A 20,808-nucleotide genomic window follows, 5' to 3' on the forward strand; every position below is an offset into this window, starting at 1 on the left:
ATGAAATAAGAGGGCTCACCAGTAAAGGCAAACATACAGTAGAAATAGGACACCATCCACGCACACAAACAAGAGGTCAAAACCAGTAATCACGAGAGGAGGAGAGGACGCACGCAGGACATTCGAAATGCACTGGAAAGGAAGAGATGAGCAACTGAAAACCCTCCTGCACGTATATGTAGACTGCTGTATCGAAATCTCATGGTCACCACAGACCAAAAGTCATTATCATAGATATACACACTCAAAAGAAAGCAATTCAAGTGCATCACGAAAGTCATCAAATCTTGAGAACAAAAGAGGAAAGGAAGAAAAAAAGACGTCCCAGCCCACCTCCAAAAAAACGACAAAGAATACACTCAGTGGGGTTGCACAGTTTTGCTTGTAAAGACATCTGGCATATATGGTTTGGGATGCGGTTTGGGAACAGGAAGGGGCAGCACGTGGGGCAGGTGGCAGAGAGGGGAGCCCCAGGGCTGTGGAAGACCAGGGAGGTTGGACACAGATTCCACCAGCAGCCACCTGTCCGGCCTCCCATCCAGAGGCGCTGCTCTACCCTTTGGGGTTGGTGGAGGAGGCTTCATGCATCATCTCAGGTCACTGATATCCTCATTTTGGTTCCTCAAGTGCTTCCTGGAAGGTCCCTCAAACTGGTTCTTATTCATGTTCTAAAGACAGGAGGGTGTCCATGATCAGCTGAGGACCCCAGACTGGGGCATCTCCCAGGTGACCGAAGCGTGGCACTCCTGCCCTGGGGAGGAGCCCAGGCCTGAGTGGGGTGGAGGAGGGGAGGGTCCCGTTAGGTCAAGCGCTATGGAACGTGAGATTTTTGCACTTTGGGCCCCAGAACCTGCTAAGGAGCCCTCCCTGGCATGTCCATCAGGAAGACGCCAGGAAGTTGCCAAGCTTCCTAGTCCTCAGCCTGCTCTTCCCTGCACGTCCCCTCTGCAGAGTCCAGTGCACACGGTGCTCACAGCTCCCCACCCCAGGCTCAGAGCCTCCTTACTTGGGGAAGGGGGGAGGATGGGAGGGGTGAGAGCCACGCAAGACACCTTTGCCTACAAGTGCGTCCTGTAGGAACATCCCCCACCCACACATCTAGGTCTCCTGGAAGAAGCAGGAAGCCCCCATGCCATCCCCTAGGGGGTCCTAGGGATGGTGTGGACTCCGTGGCCTGTCTGTGGTGGGGCATCTGCGTTCTGGGACTAGGACTGCATTTGCTGCCTGGGGTCCTCTGGGGCAGGGGTCCTGGGACCTCAAATGCTCCCCACTGTCTCACTAGTCTCGGTGGGTATGAGACCATGGGGTAGAGTGTCTATGCGTGGTCCGAGATGACCCCACCCCTCCCCGGCCCACAGACCAGGCTTAGTGGCCAATAGCTTCTGGAGCTTGAAGTTCAGGGAGCCACACCTTCGGCACTAGGCCAGCGTGCAAATCAGCAGGCTGCGGAGGATACCCAGGGCAAGGATGGGGAAGGTTACCAGCATCTTGCTCAGTGTGCTCAGGATTAAGATCAGAACGGGGTGTGCTCATCTGCTGACTTGCGATAAATGGGAGGGGCTGGCCCTCCCTCCTTTGTTCACCTGTGCAGGAGCCCCCACCATCTTGGGGGCACCCTCGAGGGGGACATCACTTGTGGTTGGGAAGCCCATGGATGGGAGAATGGCAGGGGGATGGGTGCATGGGATGGGCAGGGCTCCAGGGACAGAGGGTGAGGGTGTCTGTGGAGGGAAGACCCAAGGGGGCTTTCCGGGGGCTCCCTTCCTGGTAGCCCAGGATGAAGATAGGAACACCTGCCCGTAGAAGCTTTGAGGAGCAGGTATTGCGGCCCTGCCAAAGAGACACAGGGCAGGTTGGCAGGGGCCTTCCCAGGGCCTACCCTGACACAGCCCCTCCACCCCAGGTGTCAGATGAGCCCCTGGATACAGGAGATCATGAAGGCCTCACTGGGTTCCCCGCCCAGGGCCTGCTAGGCTGAGGGGTGCCTTCTCATCTCCTCCCACTGTTCCTTGTTCGGGGCAAAGCTGGACCCCTGCTTCCTGTCCCCAGCACTCAGGGTGACTCTGACTGCGTATGAACAGGTGAAGAAGGGAAGGAAGCGATGGTGACTTGGGGAGTTTGCAGCAAAGCAAGGGGTTGGGGTGGGGGGAAAGGCGGTATTTAGGGAGGGAGGGGCCAGCTCCCTGAGCACATGGGGACAGTGAGCAGTACACGTGCCGGGGCTGCCCTGAGAAGCTCAGAGAGGGCACAGCCGTGGCATGGGTGGGGCAGGGTGGAAGTCCTCTTCAGGCCTTATCTCTGGTTCTGGGCACCTCAGGTGGGCAGGAATCACTCCTCCCTAGTTGCTCCGCACTCCTGCCCACCAAAAAGAGAAGCTCTTGGGGGTCAATCCCTGCCCCCCACCCCGCCCTGCTCACCTACGACGGTCAGTGTGGTGGTTCTGGTATTTCTCTGGCGCCCCATCAGCCTCCACTTGTACCGCCCTGCCTGGGTGTCCTGGGCTTCTTCAGTTACTAGGTACGCCTCGCCCTCCCAAATCCACAGCTCCCATCCATCCTGGCAGACGTTTCCTGGGGGCTTTGCACTGCAGATGAGCTTCCAGGGTGCCTTCGTGTCCGCTTTCAGGGAGATGTTGATGTGGGAGAAGGCATTGGAGATGCTGCAGCTCATCATGGCTGGCTTGCCCCTCGACACAGAAACCACACCTTTGGTGCACTTGGGGTTGTCCGAGACTGTGTGGGGGGAAAGTCACATGTGTGGGTCATGGCTAGACCTCAGGACATCCAGTGACTGCCCTTCCTGGGATCACTGGCACGACCTGGAGCCTGGGCTCCTCCTGGCCTGATCTAGGTCTCTCCTCCCACACCCATCTTGCCCCTGCTGCATTCCTCGCCCCTCCCCTCCCCCACCGCCGCCCCCAGCTGGCAGGCAGAGTTGGGACCATGCAACTTACTTCCACTCTGAGCACTCCTGAAGGCCGCAAACAAGAGGACCCAGAACATCCTGGGAGCGAGGAGAGTGGATGCTGACGGCAGCATGGCCAGCAGGATGTGGATGAGTTTTAAGGGGTCCCTCGTCCTCCTTACTGGTTTTGGGGACACTCCTGGAGGAAGGAAAGCTGATGAGTCAGAGTTCCCTTAGGCTCCTTGGGAAGCCAGTGAGAGGGGCTGCACCCTGGCCAGGGTGGGCGAGGGTCCCCAAGCTCCTCCCTGACCCAACTGTGTCATGACCCTTCTCGACACCTTTATAATGTCTGCAGTGGGACCACTGTCAGACAGATGAGAAACAGATGAGACAGGAAACAAGTCCCTGGGACACAAGTGCATTTATATTGCTGGGGTTATCTTGAATTTTATATAAAACATGCAAACTCCCTGAGCCATGTGTCCTGTGGAGACGGTCGTGACACACAGCGTCTCGTGTGGCCACTTGACCCTGACACCAGCCTAAGACCACCTTGGATGCTCCCTGCCCCTCTTCCACTCTTGGATTCTGAGGATTGGCATTCGGGGACATTTGGTCCACTCTCCAGATGTGCTTTTATCAACAAAAAGAGTCTTCCTGTGGAACTCGTGGGTTACAGTCCGGAAAGCTGTACTTCCACTTCCTCTGAAACAAATGATCATCTCAGGCTTTGGCATCCAGTAAAACTGACATTTGGGCTTCCCAGACAGCACAGTGGTAAAGAATCTGCCTGCCGATGCAGGAGACACAAGAGATGAGGGTTCAATCCTGGGTCAGGGAGATCCTCTGGAGTAGGAAATGGCACCAACTCCAGTAACCTTTCCTGGGGAATTCCATGGACAGACTCAGACATGACTGAGCGACTAACACTTTCACTTTTCATAATGACTTGTAGCTACCATTAGGTACTACACAGAGGATGAGATGGTTAGATAGTATCACCAACTCAAGGGACATGAATTTGAGCAAACTCAGGAGATAGTGGAGGACAGAGGAGCCTGATGGGTTACAATCCATGGAGTTACAAAGAATGGGATGTGACTTAGTGACTGAACAACAACAAAAGTAGCTTCACTGCCTGAAAAATCCTCTGTGTTCCATCCATTCATCCATCCTTCCCCACAACTCCTGACAACCATCGATCTTTTTACTGTCCAGAGTTTTTACTGTGTCCAGAGTTTTGCCTTTTCCAGAATTTCATGGAGTTAGTACCCTTTGGTTTTGAATTCCGTGTCTCTGATTTCTTTTATCCACTTTGCAGGGAACTGGGCAGAAGGGCCAGGAGCAAAGGAAAGTGTGGATGTAATCGCTTCCAGGAGCTGAGGGCCATTGGTGACCAGCCCCAGTCCTGACTCCAGGAGACTCTGGGTCAAACAAGGAGAATGACATGGAGAGGGACAGTCTCAGCCCCCAGACCCCTGTGACCGGTGCTTCTGTCTGGCTTCCCTTGATTTTCTAAACTTGCTTCTATTCCTAATTTACCGTCAGAAGGACAGCCTTCTTTTCTCACTTAAGTACAACAATTGTGGCTGATGAAAATTGATGTTACCTGAGAGACACGAGTTCTGTGCACACACAGGTATGTGATTTCACATATGTGGAATCAGGTTAGACAGCCCACTACTGTCTCTCTCTTCTCGCCCTCTGTACTGTATGTACTAGGGTGAATGTTGCTCTTTAGTCGCTAAGCCGTGTCTGACTGTTTGCAACCCCATGTACTGGAGCCCACCAGGCTATGCTGTCCATGGGATTTCCCCTGCAAGAATATTTGAGTGGGTTGCCATTTCCTTCTCTAGGGGACCTTCCTGACTCAGGGATCAAACTCACCTCTCCTGCATTGGCAGGCACTTTCTTTACCACTGATCCATCAGGGAAGGGTGAAACGTGGCCCCAAAACACATGTCCACCCAGAATCTGTGAAGGTGATCTTACTTGGAAATGCAGCCTTTGCAGCCATAAATAAAGAGAAGGTCGTTTTAGGGCATCGTGGGCCCCAATGTAATGTGTCTGGCTTTCTTGTAAGAAGAGAGAAATTTGTCAGAAACAGACCAGGGAGAGGCCAGGAGCTCACAGAGGCACAGAGTGGAGGGATGTGGCCACAAGCCAAGTGACACCAGAGCCGCCAGAAGCTGGAAGAGACAACGAAGGATATTTCCCTGCAGCCGTGCTGACACCTTGATTTTGGACTTCCGGCCTCCAAACTGGAGGAGGGCAAACTTTGCTTCTTTTGATCCCTTGTTTGTGGTCCTTGGTCACGACTGCCCCAGGACACTCACACTGGTCCTTCCCTCTTTCCCCAGACCTCAGCTTTCCCCTCACTGGAGTAATCAGACACAAACCATGAACACTGGAAGGAGTATTCTGGGGTCATGTTCTGTCCATTTCTCTGTCTGGTTCTCACTTTGTAGTGTGTTGCTGGTGAGGTCTGCCTCCCCCGATCCTGAAAGCTTGACTTCAGTGGCTGCAAGGATTCCCTTTGTCTTAGCTTGTGAGCTGCCCTGTCCCCTGGGCTTCTAGCTCCGCCTCTTCCTGGTGACACCTGGTGCTGTGGAGGGCTGACCAGCTCATCCTGTTTCTGGCCCTTCAGATTTCCACATTGTCACTGCCTTTGCAAACCCTTTGCTCCTCTTCCTGGGAGTCTGTCTTCTCCTTACAGCTTTATAAGACTTTAACCCCTTAAAGAAACAAACTGCCTTCCAGGAGAGGTATGTTTCCATCATCATTTCTCCCCAGATCGTCTTTGGAATAGGGACTCCACATGTTTAATGTCGTCCTGTCTGTCTTTTCCTTCAAAGCTTCAGGGTTTTGTTTTAAAGTAGTTTTTGTTTGTTTGTGTAGAGAATCCTTTTTAAAAGGCTTCCCAGATGGTGGAATATCCATCATGGTCAAATTTTGTCTATTTTTATGCTCAAATCTTGAATATTCCTCAAGGTCTGTTTGCAAGCGGCATGTCACAGGTCTAATGTTGCTCCTTTCCAGGAGGACAAGTGGTGCCTGAGGCACTGAAGAGTGAAGCACCCTGTCGCCCTGGCCAGGGCGCCCCCACCACGTGGGGCCATTCAGGCCCTGCCAGCCCCAGGATACAGGCCACTATGCTGTCCATCATGCGTTTTCACCCCAGGAAGGCAGGTTCTCTCTATGGCTGTTTATCTTTCCTTGGACATTCGTTTCTCACAAGAACATTAACACGGTTTTAATCAATTTTTTTTTTTTTTAGAACTAAGAATTTGGTGATTGAGTGAAGAGAGGCAGCTGCCCTGATCCTGCCCCAACCTGCTCAGCATAATACAAAAGAGTCTGAGATTCCACAGATGGACACAACCCAGTAGCTGCCTTTCAGCAATTGCCAAGATGGGGCATAGAGAGCTCCTCACTATTACTTGCTGCTGAGAACCTCATGTGATGGAATGGTCTCGAAAGAAGTGTTGCAACTTCCTGTGCTGGGGCTTTTCCTGGCACCTCAGATCTGCTCAATTCTTTTCCTGAGTATTTTTTATAAAATAACTTTTCTTAAATTGGAAGGTTCTCATACACAGAATGGTGCCCAGTGACCCATAGGGCCCAAAGGCACCCTTGCTGGTGGTTGACAGTGACTCCTGGCCTCCTAGCCAGAGCCCTCGGGACTGCCTGAAGGGAGACCCTCTCCCAGGGATGTCCTCCTCTGAGGCTGCCTCAGCAGGCAGGAGATTGATCTTGTGTGCTCATCTCTGGCCACTGACCCATCCTGGAGGAAGCCTTGGGCAGGACCCCCAGCGTTTCCAGTCTCCTCAAGGTCTCCGATCGGACCCCAGCCACTCTGCTGCTTCCACTGACCTCGGAACAGACTTTGCCCCCCTGTTCCCCATCGAACGTGGGCCTGGGTGTCCCATCGACAGGGAGGCAGGCCAAGTCTCCCCAGGCTGAAAATACGTTCCCAGGCCCCATGCCCACTGGCCCCAAGGCTGGAGCAGGCAGGTGTCCTCAGGGTCACATGGAGGGCTAACCCCCCAGGGACCCAAAGGAAGAATGCCACCTAAGCCTGTGCTCTGAGAGCAGTGATCCCTCATGTGTGAGAGGGGGAGCCTCCTGCTGGTGACCTGGCATCATCACCGAATGCCCAGTGAGACCAGGAGACTTAGTGGGCAGGGCAGGTGTGGTCTGTCTGGGAGGGAGACAGCTAGGGGTCTACAGTATCCAGAAGGAAACTCACTCCTCAAAACCTTTCCTCCTCACGTTTTCCTGACCATTGTCTAGCTGTCATCCTTCCCATAAATTTAGGAGTCGTGTTTCAAGTTCCTAGTGCACTTTCTGGGATGCTGAGTGAAAGTGAAAGTGAAAATCACTCAGTCCTGTTTGACTGTTTGTGACCTCATGGACTGTAGTCCGCCAGGGTCCTCTGTCCATGGGATTTTCCAGGCAAGAATACTGGAGTAGGTTGCCCTTCCCTTCTCCAGGGGATTTTCCCAACCCAGAGATCGAACCTGAGTCTCCCGCCTTGGAGGCAGATTCTCTGAGCCACCAGGACGTTGATTGAAAGTAAAAGAATGAGTAGGTTCATTCACAGTCCTGAACCACGCAGGGTCTCACTCCATGTGGAACCAGGAGAAGCTAGCCTGGCAAAGCCATCCCCTCTTCAGAAGCTTCCAGGATCCTACTCTCACTCTCTGGGAGAACACCCTGTCCCTGCACACAGCACACACACACAGACACACACAGACACACAGACACAGACACACACACACAGACACAGACACACACACACAGACACACACCGACACACACACACACAGAGACACACACACAGACACACACACAGAGACACACACACACAATGCTGGGGGGAGGGCCCCTAGGGCCACCCACATGCTCTGCCTACAATAGGTGCTCAATCCCTGCAGACCTGCTCAGAATTCCCTGCAGGGCCGATGCCACATGAAGGGTGTGGTCAGTCCCCTCCAGTGAGCTCTGGGCAGGGGCCCGGCAGAGCTGAATGAGTCAAAGGTCAACCTTGGTCTGCACCTGGACCAGGTGACATGGAGAGGGGGTGACCTCAGCAAAACGGTGTTTTTGTAACACACGCTGACCTGTCCGACTGGACTCTGGGAGGGAGCGTGTGTGTTGACAAGTAAAAAGAAAGCAAAAGGGATGAAGCAGGCTGAAGTCCAGAGGTCGGTTGGGAGGGCAGCTGGTGTCTTCCAGCAGTGAGTGCATGGCCCCCTGGGAAAGGTGTGTGGGGTCTCCTGAGCCTACGTCAGGCTCACCAAACCACCCTCTGCTCTCAATATCTCATATTTTGTCTACCTGCCAGGAAAACACCCCAGAGCCTGTCTCGCCAGCCTCCCCGCCCTTCCAGCCTCCCCACCCTAACCTCTGTGCTTTTCACAACACTACATATCCCTATGTCCTAAAAATTAATTCTTCCCTGGTAGCTCAGCTGGTAAAGAATTCGCCTGCAATGCAGGAGACCCCGGTTCAATTCCTGGGTTGGGAAGACCCCTGGAGAAGGGATATGCTACCTATTCCAGTATTCGTGGGCTCCTCTGGTGGCTCAGACAGTAAAGAATCTGCCTGCAATGAGGGAGACGTGGGTTTGACCCCTGGGTCGGGATGATCCCTTGGAGGAGGGCATGGCAACCCACTTCAGCAGCTTGCCTAGAGAATCCCATGGATCCAAGACCCTGGTGGGTTACAGTCCATGGGGTCACAAAGAGTCAGACATGACAGAGTGACTAACACTTTCACTTTTCATATACCCCTATGTCCTAAAAATTATTTTATACTGACTCATTTTTTAAACATTAGTATCTGTTTTAGCTTCACCTTAAATACCAATTTGTAGTCACTAGATGCGCTATTTATAGGCATGTTCTCACAGAAAATGAAAGGACCAGAAGACTATGAAAGCAGGAAGTGTCACAGACTTTCTACCACCACTTGGAGTCCTCCTGAGGGAGTATGGCCTGTGCACAGGTGAGCCCTGGCCATCTTCTGTCATGTTGTCCAAGGTTGCTGAAGGTGTGGGCTCCCAGATGGGCACTGGCTGGGACTCCCTGATGCTCTTCCCGCTGCCCCCAAACCTCCAGTCTTCCCTGAGCAATCCCCAGGCCACGGCGGGGCTCTGCCCTCACACACACGAGCCTCTTAGTCCAATTTCATGTGCTCCCTGAGGTTTTCCTCACCGGGAAAGCCCTTGGAGGGTTCCAGAATCTGGACAAGGATGCCAGGGTCCCTTCCCACCAGTCTCGGCCCCCAAACTCCAACCACCGTGGGCCTGGCTCCTCATCATCAGATGATACAGCTTAGGCACTGGGAAGAACTCCAGGTTGGGGTAGATCCTTGAAACCATAGACCAGTCTCAACTAAACCAAATCTGTACAATGGAGACACAGACTTTTCCACCTTATAGAGTGCAGAAGGGGTGTCTGCAAAGAGCTGGACTGGGGATGGATGAGCTGGACTGGGATGGAGGGGCTGGTCTGAGGATGGAGGAGCTGGAATGGGGATGGGGGGAGCTGGTCTGGGCTGGAGGAGCTCGACTGGGGATGGGAGGAGCTCCCCGTGTCCTCAGGCACCTTTGCTGCCCTTATCAGTCTGGGGTTCCACTGCTGTCTTATTTTTAAATATAGGTATATTTTAAGCAATATTTACCACATATTTACATTTCAAAGTGATTCATTATCTGAAATTCAGATGGGTTTTTAAGTCTGGCATTTCCACTCCTCTGTCTGAGTCCCTCCTCTTGTCTCTGATGCTGCAAAGGACAGGAAAATGGGAGAGAGAGAGGCCAGGGCACAAGAGGGAAAGAGAGGGGTGAGAAGGCAGAGGGTCGGGGGTGCTACAGGAAGACTGCATGCATGGGGCAAGACCTGGAGGGCCCTGAGGTTTCTGGAGTTGGGAAAAGTGAGGCAACAATTCACCATTCTCTCAGATCACTGTCACAGCTGCTGGTATCTCCGTGTATTAAGCCGGGGCACACAGCTGGGGTTTGTGCTGTCACTGGGGACCTGATCACATTCGGGAGTCAGTGGAACACCTTGGAAGGTGCATTCCGTTGCCAGCACTTTGTCCTGCCACAGGACCTTGGGGAAACTGAGGCAGCAGATATGTGGCTCGAGGCTTATCAGCTAACCAGGGGCCACGGGTTCTCGGTCAGCAGGGATCTCCATTCCTGCAGCACCAGGAGAAGCTGGACCAGGTTTCCCATGCAAAGGCTCAGTGGTAACGTGTATGTACCTGGATATTTACATGGAAGGTTGAGCACTCTGCTGTCCAGGCAGGCCTTTCACCAACAGTGTGGAGGGAGGCGACCAACCACCTTCAGGAGACACTGAAACGGAGCCCCAACCCTGGCTCAGAGGGAAGGGATGCCCCAGTCTGGGGAGACTTTGCTGTGTCCTGTCCCTGCTGCTATGGTCAGGGGTGATCCTACTGGGCAGTAATAAGTTCCTGCAAGCCTGGGGGCTGAGTCTGGAAACCATTGCTGCTCTCACGGGCCATCAGTACCTGCCAGCCCATCAGCTGAGCTACTTCTCACTCTCTTTCACAAGGCACTTCCTCTGAGAATCCTCCCTCTCCTTGCACCTGCTGGTTGCGCCCTCTGGGGGCCGGTGGGGGCCTGTGCCTCCCCACCACCTTCACTATTTAGTCCCAGGGGATGAGGGCCTCCCAGGGGCTCTGGCTCCCCAGGCACTGGGGGTGGAAATTGGCTTTCAAATTGCAGATCGCTCACCAGTAGTGGGTGGTGAATTGAATTTAGAGATTGCTGCTGCAGCTTAACCAAAAATGAATGGAGAGCATAGAACAAGTCAGTGGAGTGACCTTCTCTAGGTTTCCTCTGTTTTAATGAGTGTTTGTGAGTGAATGGGCTGAGTGTGTGAGTGAATGGGCTGAGTGTGCGTGTGTGCCCCTTGTGAGTGCACACAAATGTGTATGTCCATGAAAGTGAGAGTGTGTGCACAAGTATGAGAGTCGCAGTGTTGGCCTGGACGTGAAAGTGTTTAAACCCAGATGTGGTCCGGGACAGCAGGTGTCCCAGTGTTCCCAGGTGTGGTCCGGGACACAGGTTTTGTGCGTATGGGTGGAGATGCGGGAGCTCAAGACGCCAAGTCTCTGCTCCTCCTGACAAGGGCAGAGTCAAGCCTGGAGCTGCCCCTCAGAGAGGCAGTTCCCCACCAAGTCAGGAAGCCTTTGTCTTTTTCCCTCCTTCAGCGGAGAGGCAGAACGCAGAGCCTGGGAGCTCAGCGCCCCATCTCCATCAACCCAGCCCCTATTTGAGCGTGATCCTACACCAGGAGCCCCGGCCACCACCCTTCCAGCTCTCACCTGCGACCGGTAACCGGCTCCTCCACCCCTGCAGCTGCAGCCTGTCTGTGCACAGGTCTGAGTGGCTGCATTCAACCCTAATGATGATTCCAGGGCGGAGCCAGGAAAGGAGGAGGTGGGAAGGATTCAGAATCCATGCACCTCAAGTCTGATACCCAGGTCTTGTATCCAGGAAGGAAACCTCAAGATATGGGAAGTCACTCGAGTTTCCCATAAAAGCAGAGACATTACTTTGCCAAGATAGGTCTGACTAGTCAAGGCTATGGTTTTTCCAGTAGTCATGTATGGATGTGAGAGTTGGACTATAAAGAAAGCTGAGTGCAGAAGAATTGATACTTTTGAACTGTGGTGTTGGAGAAGACTCTTGAAAGTCCCTTGGACTGCAAGGAGACCCAACCAGTCCATCCTAAAGGAGACCAGTCCTGGGTGTTCATTGGAGGGACTGATGTTGAAGCTGAAACTCCAATACTTTGGCCACCTGACGTGGAGAGCTGACTCATTTGGAAAGACTCTGATGCTGGGAAAGATTGAGGGCAGGAGGAGAAGGGGATGACAGAGGATGAGATGCTTGGATGGCATCACCGACACAGTGGACATGGGTTTGGGTGGACTCCGGGACTTGGTGATGGACAGGGAGGCCTGGCGAACCGCGGTTCATGGGGTCGCAAAGAGTCGGACACGACTGAGGGACTGAACTGAACTGAACTGAACTTGAATTTCAGGAACTGCCCTGAGTTCAGGGGAAAAGATGAATTTCTTGACAGTAAATTCCTTATTATATTTTTATTAGACGCAGGGCATTTAGATGATCATTCTAAAGAAAACGGTAGGTGGCAGTTTTCCAGGAGAGCCAGTGCCTGAGTTCTCCCCTTTCAAGCTCCGTCTGAACAGATCTTCCTTTGGGGAGCTGGGTGTGTTCACCCCCCTGCGTGGATCTGGGGACCTGCCTCTTCCCTGCTGTGTGCATCACCCCCACACAGGCACTGGGCCGAGCTCTGCCCATTGAGAATTCTCAGAGTCTGTTTCCATCTTTCAGAAATGCAAGTTGGGTCCACCTAGATAGAAGTCATGCTGGGGACACAGGCAGGGATAAGGAGTGAGAGTGAATAGGAGCAAGTGGCAAAGAGTTTAAGCTATAAATTGTCCTTCATTAGCCCTTGAGCAGAAGGAGCCCCTCTTCCCGGCTCCCTCCCCACGGAGGGTCCTAGCAGGCTGGGTATAGAGACACTCTGTGGCCAAAACTGGTGTCCCTGGGACATACCTGAGTGCCCTCATTCCCAGAGGGTGGAGTCCAATAGGTGCTGACCTCAAAGAAGTGCGGGAACCGGGGAGTTTCCTTGCAGGGGTGTGTTCGTTTATCTTGTACAAATGCTTTTGGTTCTTATAAAAATCATTAAGATAGAAGTCTCTCTTTGAGACTCTGAAAGTGGGGAATAAGGGCAATGTGTTAGAGTCACAAGGGCGGGGAAGGACAGAGGTGTTTCAACTCTTTGTTCTTTGTTCGACTCCAGGCTCCGTTTTTTTCAAATTGCTGGAGGCAAGCAGCTGCTGTTGACTTGAACCCGGAGTCCTTGGTCCATGTCCAGCCTCGCTAGCTTCCGGGCTCTCACCAGCAGCGCCCAGATTTCCTGCAGACCCGCCCGGAGGAAGGCTGCTGATGTCATCCCGCTGCCTAGCCTGCCTGCGTACACCCTCCCAGCTCCATCTTCCCTGTGGCAGAGGGCCAGGTGCAGCCTCAGCTGCGGGCAGCATGTGTCCTGGGAGCTCACACCTGGGGCGGCGGAGTCATGAGCCAAGGGTGACCTGAGACAAAGGGGCACGCACAGGCCTGGGCCTGGCTCTGTCCCCGCACCCCCGAGGAGAGAGGCTGGGAGAGAGAGACCCAGCAGGGATGCTGTGGCAGGGGTTGGGGGCAGGAGAAAGAGTTTGTTTCTGTTCAGTGTAGGATGTCCCTCATCAGATCTGCACTTCCAATAAAGCCCCCTGGAAGGCAGGAGTGGTGTGGGGGCAGTGCGTCTGAAGGTCCTTCCACGGGGGAGCAGAAGCCTCGAAGGTGTATGGAGAAGGGAGATCCCACAGTTATCGGTGGTTTGGAGGTGGATGAGGAAGCCCAGAGGTCCGCAGTGCCAACTGAGTGCCATGTGGACTGTCCCCTTCCACTAGAACCTAAAGTGACCTGCTGGCAGGGTGTAGAGCAGAGTAAGGGGCAAAGAGGTATCTGTGGCCACTAGGGGAGAGGTCCCATAGGCTGTGGACCCAGGCTGGGCAAATCCTCGGCAGGTGGGCAGAGACAGTGCTGGTGTGGGTGGGATCCTTGTGGAACAGCCCTTACCCATCCTATGCTGACGTGTGTAGACTTGTATTCTCTCTTTCTGGTTGAGCAGCTTCCCCGAGGCATGTGTCCACGTTCATGAACACATGTCTACTGGCATCTCAGACACTCAGCACCCCCACTTCAGGGCAGGTCTCAGAGTGCAGACCCTCCAAGGGCTCATGGGCCTAAGGGTGTGTTTAAACAGGGCTTTGTGTTTGTGAGAATTGAGGCTGGGTTCACAGCCCCAGAATCCGGGCTTCTCGTTTCCTCAATATTTCGAAAGCCCTGGTCCAGTGTCCCTTATTTCCAGAGCAGCTGAGGAAGAATCCGGTTGTGCTCGTTCCTATGTACAACATCCTTTTGGGGAAGATTTAAACTTTTCCTCTTGTCTCTGGTTAGGAGTGCTGTGCTGGGCTCAGTTGCTGAGTTGTGTCTGGTGTTTCGGGACCCCGTGGACTGCAGCCCACTAGGCTCTTCTGTCCATGGGATTCTCCAGGCAAGAATACTGGAGGGGGTTGCCATTTCCTCGGCCAGAGGATCGTCCTGACCCAGGCATTGGCCCGTGCCTCCTGCATCTCCTGCTTTGTCAGGCAGATTCCCTACCACTGACCCACCTGGGAAGCCCTTGGTTAGGAGAGGGGAGTGTTTTACTTACTTCCTCACCCTAGTGCCTATATCCCCCTTCCAACCAAAATCTTGCATTTTCTTTTCTTCTTTTTTCTAAACTCCAAGAAATGCACATCCTTCCTGTTCCTTTTCAGTGATCTCCCTAGGGCTCCTGCGGTCAAGATGTCAGCATTCACGTCAGTCTTTTCAGTCTCAGGTCCAGAATGTTTTCAGCCAAGCTGGCCGTGCCATGTGGCTTGTGGGATCTCAATTCCTCAGATAGTGATTGGACCCAGGCCACGGCAGTGAAAGTGCAAAATCCATACCTTTAGAGTACCAGGGAATGTCCGTGCTTTAGAAATTTTTAAGTTTTAAAATGTAAGACTAAAATTCTTGACCCATTAATATTTCTGATGGAGTCACCCGGAAGCATGATGTTTGCTTTCTGAAATGGCTGCATTCCTCCAACATCGGGTTATTTTGTCCCCAGCTGCCCCAGCCTTCAGTGCTCTTGGGAATTATTTGTCTTTACACTTCATTTTTTGAAAGAATCACACTTTCAGTATTCATCCTTCCTCAACCAACACCCAGATATGCCTTTCCCTTTATCTGAACGTTCTTTTATTTTCTTCAAAATAGTATAACATTTTACTTATGGAAGTGCTTATAACTGGGGTGCTTGTTGCTGCTTCAGGGATCATGAGGTTGGTCTGGCTACCCGCGCCCGCCGTGCATTGAGTAACTGGGTCCTGAGGGTCTAACTCCTGCAGTGGCCCCTCAGAGTCAGGGAGGAGGCGGGCTCCGCCAGTCTGGCTGAGCCACGTGGTCCCCACAGCTCCCTCCAGGGTCCCTGATGCTTCCCGGTTGTCCAGACCCTGGTGCGCAGGCCACCGCTGACTGGATGCTCTCCTCTCCCCTCTGGGGATGAGCCCTGTCAGTGTACCTTAGGTCACCTTGCTGATGGGGCAACAGGAATGGAGATTCAGTGGCCAGAGTAGCCAGGGGGAGGCAGCTCTGCCTGGAAGGGGAAGGGCTCACTAGGTGATTTAAACATTAGAGCACTGTTTCCCCCTTATCATGACAACCTGTTCATTGCCCAGCATTTACAAAAGCTGTTGTTGTTGGGTTGCTAAGTTGTGTCTGACTCTGTGACCCCCATGGGCGGCAGGATGGCAGGCTCCCCATCCTTCACCGTCTCCCAGAGTTTGCTCAGATTTGTGTCCATTGAGTCAGTGATGCTGTCCAACCACTGCATCCTCTGCTGCCTCCTCCTTTTGACTTCACTCTTTCCCAGCATCAGGGTCTTTTCCAGTGAGTCAGCTCTTCGCATCAGGTGGCCGACGTATTAGAGCTTCGGCTCAGCATTAGTCCTTACATTAAATATTCAGGCTTGATTTCCTTTAGGATTGGCTGCTTTGATCTCCTTGCTGTCCAAGGGACTCTCAAGAGTCTTCTCCAGCACCGCCGTTCAAAAGCATCAATTCTACAGCACTCAGCTTTTTATGGTCCAACTCTCACATCTGTCCATGACTACTGAAAAAAACATAGCTTTGACTATATGGAACATTGTCATCAAATGATGTCTCTGCTTTTGAACATGCTGTCTAGGTTGGGCATAGCTTTCCTTCCTTCTGAAAGAAGCAAGTGTCTTTCAGTTTCATGGCTGCAGTCACCATCCACACTGAATTTGGAGCCCAAGAACAGAAAATCTGTCATTGCTTCCATTTTTTCCCTTTCTTTGCCATGAATTGATGGGATCAGATGCTACGATCTTAGTTTTATGAACGTTGAGTTTTAAGCCAGCTTTTTCACTCTCCTCTTTCACCCTCATCAGGAGGCTCTTTGGTTCCTCTTCACTTTCTGCCATTTAGAGTGGTATCGTCTGCATCTATGAGGTTGTTGGTATTTCTCCCAGCAGTCCTGATTCCAGCCTGTGCTTCATCCAGCCCGGCAATTCGCATGATGTACTCTGCATAGAAGTGAAATAAGTGGTAAACAGAAAGTAAGTCTCCTGGGATGGTATCCCGAGAGGGAATCCTCTGGTGTGCTCACAAGCGCTGTGGTTTATGTACAGGATGCTCAGTGCCATGAGGGGGTTGGTGGCCCCATCCCTTGGTGGCCCTGACTGAGGCACCGCCTTCCCGCTTTCCTCAGTGAAGCACCCATCCTGCTGCTGTCCCCCTGCCTCCGCACAGGCTTACCAGCCTGCGCTTCCCCCTGGTCCCCAAAGAGCAAGGTCCCCCTTGTTCTAGTGCCTCTGAGCGCAGAGTGGGTGTCCTGCACCCGGTAGGGCCCAGTCGGGTGTTTACCTTGGAGGTCAAGTCCTGTGCAAGCATGACCAGCTCCTTGGCATCACCCAGGGGTTGTGGCAGGCAAGTCACTGGTGGGGCTGCAGGCACAGGAGCTGGGCATACCGGACGTGAGTCCCTGAGCTGACTCAGACCTTCCTGGGGGACTGGCCTGGCTACTCTGGGCCCTGGGGGAGCACCCTTCGAAACTGCCAGGGTGCCAGATGACTTGGGGTGTTCAAACCTGCTCCCCACAGAATCCTCACCTGTAAGGTGAGAGGCATCCCTAGCAAGGGAATTTTGGGGGTAGGAGAAGTCCATTTTTGTGTTGGTTGGTTGATTTTGTGTTGTTATTTACAGATTTGTTTAAAGTACTCTGTTCTAACAGTGTGAATTCTTTCCCAAATCAACTCTTGTTTATTCAACAAACATTTGTGGAGGGCTGAGTTGGAACCAGTGCCAGGGGGGTGAGGCTTATCCCCCAATCCCAGGAAGTCCCTGGACCAGCAGGCCCGGGAGGGACATGCAGTTACAAAATCATACATAAAAGTTAGAGCCCTTCAAAGAGGCTTCCCTTCATCCCACTGAGCCTGAGAGTGGCCCACACGTCCCAGCCTATGACTCTCTCTTGCCCCAGTCACCCCGCGTGACCCCCAGAGAAGGTGGTGGAGGAACCTTCACACACAGAGTCTGCTCTCTCCTTTCAACTTTCTGCATCCATTCCCAGAATTACCCGAGAATCAGGACGCTTCTCTGGGAAGACTCTAACCCCAGACTAAGAGAGGGCAGGCCAGGGCCCGGGATGCGGCTCCTTCTGATCATGGGAGATGCCCTCCCTCCGCGGGAGTTTCCGAGAGGCATCTCAGAAAGAGCGCTGCAGACAGAGGCAGACTCCTCAGCTGTTCCTGGGGGAGGCAGGAGCTGGGAAAGACCTTCTTCAGGGGCTGCTTGAAATGGTCGTCGAGGGGGAGGGCCCCTGAGGTCTGTCGTGTGGCAGAGAGGGGCCCTGCTCCTGGAAGTGCCGCTGAGCCTGGAGGAGCCAGTGCTCCTGGGACCCCCTGAGGGTCTGCGGGGAAGCAGAGGATCTGGTTGGGGTGCTCCTGTGACCATAGCTGCATCAGTTACAGGTTCCATACACAGCTCCTGTGTGTAGACATGTCTGGTGTGGACTGAGGGGCTGTGGTGAAGCCTGGGCATGTCTGACAGTACTGTCGGGGCATCAGCAGAACCAGGCAGCCCAAACCCCCAGCTGTGCAGACAGCATCGTCCCAATTTCCTTTTGAATGCGCACCTGCGCGCATGCTAACACATTTCAATGGCGTCTGACTCTTTGGGACCCACTGGCGTGCAGCCTGCCAGGCTCCTCTGTAATGGGATTTCCCAGGCAAGAATTCTGAAGTGGGTTGCCATGCGACCCTCCAGGAGATCTTCCCGATCCGGGGATCGAGCCTGCATGTGCTTATAGCTCCTGAATTGGCAGGCAGGTTCTAGTGCTACCTGGGAAGCCCCTTCCTTTTGAATCCATAGAAATATATATTTCCAGAAAAGCTAGACGAACATAAAATGTCATCAGGAAGTAAGTCTGAGTCTGGGAACTACAGGTTTTTACAGCTTATTCAACTTTTTTTCCTCCAGTATTTCTACAACAATCCTGTGCTCAAGTAATCAGAGAATACTATGTTCTTTAAGAATAAACACCAATTTTTATTAGGTTAGAGAGAGCAGGGTTGATGAGAGGAGAAGGGACAGTAGAATGACCCCTCCTTGGCTATCTTAGGCTTCCCCAAGGCCCCAGGGCAGTGGGTGGAAGGGCTGGTGCCAGGCTGAAATGCCCATGGGCTCTAAGTGCAAAACCCTGGGTCCTTTGAAGGCCGTCATCTCGCCCTTCTGATCCATCCCCGGCCTTTCGCAGGGGAGGTGCTGTGAGACCCTGGTACCACCATGCTGCCTTTCCTGGGTGAAAGGTTATCCCAAGACCGTCTGGAGAAGAGAGGGGGCTCCCAGGGTCTCCTGGATGGTCACCAAGGCCAAGGGGCCATCCCTGAGTGACTCAGCTGAGGGCTGCAGCCTGCTGGGCTTGACCCTGCACACAAAAGAGGAGCACAGAGTGTCTTGCTCACTGTCCAGTTCTGCAAAGGTTGATGCGCTGCAGCCGAGGACTCGCAGTGCATGTCTGTGCTCAGACAGGAATTAGAGACGTTAACGGACTCTGCATCTGGACAAACAGCCCCTCAGATGATTAGATGCGTGACTCAGGAAGAATTTCACTGACCCCAGCTGCTTGCGTTTTCCACAAAAACAAAGCACTGTCATCCTTAACTTGTGATATATCTGTTCTTTGTGGCAAGCAGTAAAGCCACCTTCGCCCAGACGTATTCCTTCATCATCTGTGCATAATGCCAAGGTATTTCAGTTGTGTCCAACTCTGCAACCCTATGGCCTGTAGCTATTAGATTCTCCAGGCAAGAATTTTGGAGTGGGTTGCCATGCCCTCCTCCAGGGGGTCTTCCTAACCCAGAGATTGAACCCAGGTCTCTTACGGTTCCTGCATTGGTAGGCGGGTTCTTTTCCACTAGTGCACCAGGAAAGTCCTCCTGTACTCCTGGCCAGAGGCCCCACGAACTGGCCTCCCCCATCTCTTGGGACGGATTCTCTCACTCCATCATAGCTCTCTCACTCTGTGGTTTTCTTTTAGTCAACTGCATCCCCCCAAAACACTCCCCCAATGCCACCCTGTTCAGAGGCTCACTCAGCCTTGAGTAGGTGTCAGAAGGTTCAAGGGTCTTCCCGCCCTCCTGGCCTGAGCAGATTGGCCCTCAGCGCCAGGACACTCCAGGAGCACAGATGCCCCTCCTGTCCTCCCACTCCTCACCCCAACCCTGGGGCAGTGCTTTCTTCCTCTGCATCCTCATTTGAACTCTGACCTCCTCTCCTGGTAGAGGCTTCCAGGCCCAGGGCTAGAATACAGGCCAGAGGCCACCAGGTCTGAGAGTGACTGAGGGTCAAAGTTTAAACTTGGGTGTTTTCCCACAAGGGGCCCTGAGGAGGTCTGTGAGCAGGAGGCTGAGGGCAGGTGCCCTGGGGACAGGTCCAGAAGCCTGGGCCTCAGCTGGTCAGCACACACCTTAGGGTTCAGGTCCCCCCCTTCCGGAATGTGCCAGAGTCAGCCTGAAGGGGAGGTCCACAGGCTGAGAGCAGAGCCCAGCCGGCTGCTCAGGCTTCATGGGAACCCCAGGGGACTGTCCACACTGAGGCTGGGCCCCCTGGGGTGGGAGGAGGGAGGGAGAGAGCATGCAGTTCCCTTCTTCGAGGGGTCAGTAAACAAGGGTGTTTTGTTCCGACGAGGTCCCTGCTCTTCCACGGGGTGAAGGTCAGCCATTCTAAACACAGTGGGTTCTCCGTGAAGGCTCCTCAACAGCCATGGGTGTCCCTGGGACAGAGGAATAAGTGTTAACAGAGCCGGCCCCCCAGCCCCTCCCCACTTTGGAGGTGGCTGCTGCTATTTCATGTGCTGAGTTGCGTCCAACTGTTTTACCATCCCGTGGACTGTAGACCATCAGGCTCCTCCGTCCCTGAGATTTCCCAGGCAAGAATCCTGGAGTATGTTGCCATTCCCTTCTCCAGTGGTCTTCCCCACCCAGGGACCAGACTTGCCTCTCTTGCTGGGTAGACAGATTCTTTATCTCTGAGTCACCTGGGAAGCTTTTGGAGGCAGACTGCTAAATAAAGGAGGGGAGTATGGTTTTTGGAGAGCACTGAGTCCCACCTGCTTCATAAAATATGCACACTAGTCACAAAACCTGGTTTGTTGCCATTTGGCACAAAATCTCGGGACGTGAGTGGTGGCATGTGAATGGAGGCCCCACACTCCTTCACTCCATCGTTTTCAAGCATGGAGTATCGGCCACCCAGTTGCCATTTTGCCATTGGATGTTCACTAGCTCAGCTGATAAAGAGTTCGAAAAAGGATTCAGAGGCTAAAAGAATGTGGGGATTGTTGGCTACTAAAGGAGCAGATGGGATTCCCTGGTGGCTCAGATGGTAAAGAATCTGCGTGCACTGTAGGAGACTCAGTTTCCATCCCTGGGTCCGGAAGAACCTCTGGAAGTGGGAATGGCAACCCACTCCAGTATTCTTGCCTGGAGAAGTCTGTGGGCAAAGAAGCCTGGCGGGCGACATTTCATGGGGTCACTAAGAGTTGGACATGACTGAGCGACTCACACACACAGGAGCAGGTGAACCTGGAACCAATGAAGTGGACTTGGGCCTGGAATACTCATCCCTCCTGCACGTCTCTGGCTTGCACTCCGCTAGGGGGAGGGGAGGTGGGTGGGG

At 53.3% G+C, this 20,808-nt stretch overlaps 1 protein-coding gene across 1 annotated transcript; it reads right to left on the reverse strand.

The window, feature by feature from the left end:
* Positions 1–363: 363 nt before the first annotated feature.
* Positions 364–11,492, reverse strand: SECTM1 (secreted and transmembrane 1). Its single transcript, XM_045164776.1, has 4 exons — positions 11,266–11,492; positions 2,954–3,103; positions 2,418–2,732; positions 364–668 (listed from the first exon to the last, which is right to left on the reverse strand). Exons 2-4 carry the CDS (start codon positions 3,036–3,038, stop codon positions 658–660), a joined length of 411 nt encoding a protein of 136 aa, XP_045020711.1. The 5' UTR covers positions 3,039–3,103; positions 11,266–11,492; the 3' UTR covers positions 364–657.
* Positions 11,493–20,808: the final 9,316 nt, after the last annotated feature.

The sequence above is a fragment of the Bubalus bubalis genome, chromosome 3 (assembly GCF_019923935.1).
Source record: "Bubalus bubalis isolate 160015118507 breed Murrah chromosome 3, NDDB_SH_1, whole genome shotgun sequence".
Taxonomy (NCBI): Eukaryota; Metazoa; Chordata; class Mammalia; order Artiodactyla; family Bovidae; genus Bubalus; species Bubalus bubalis.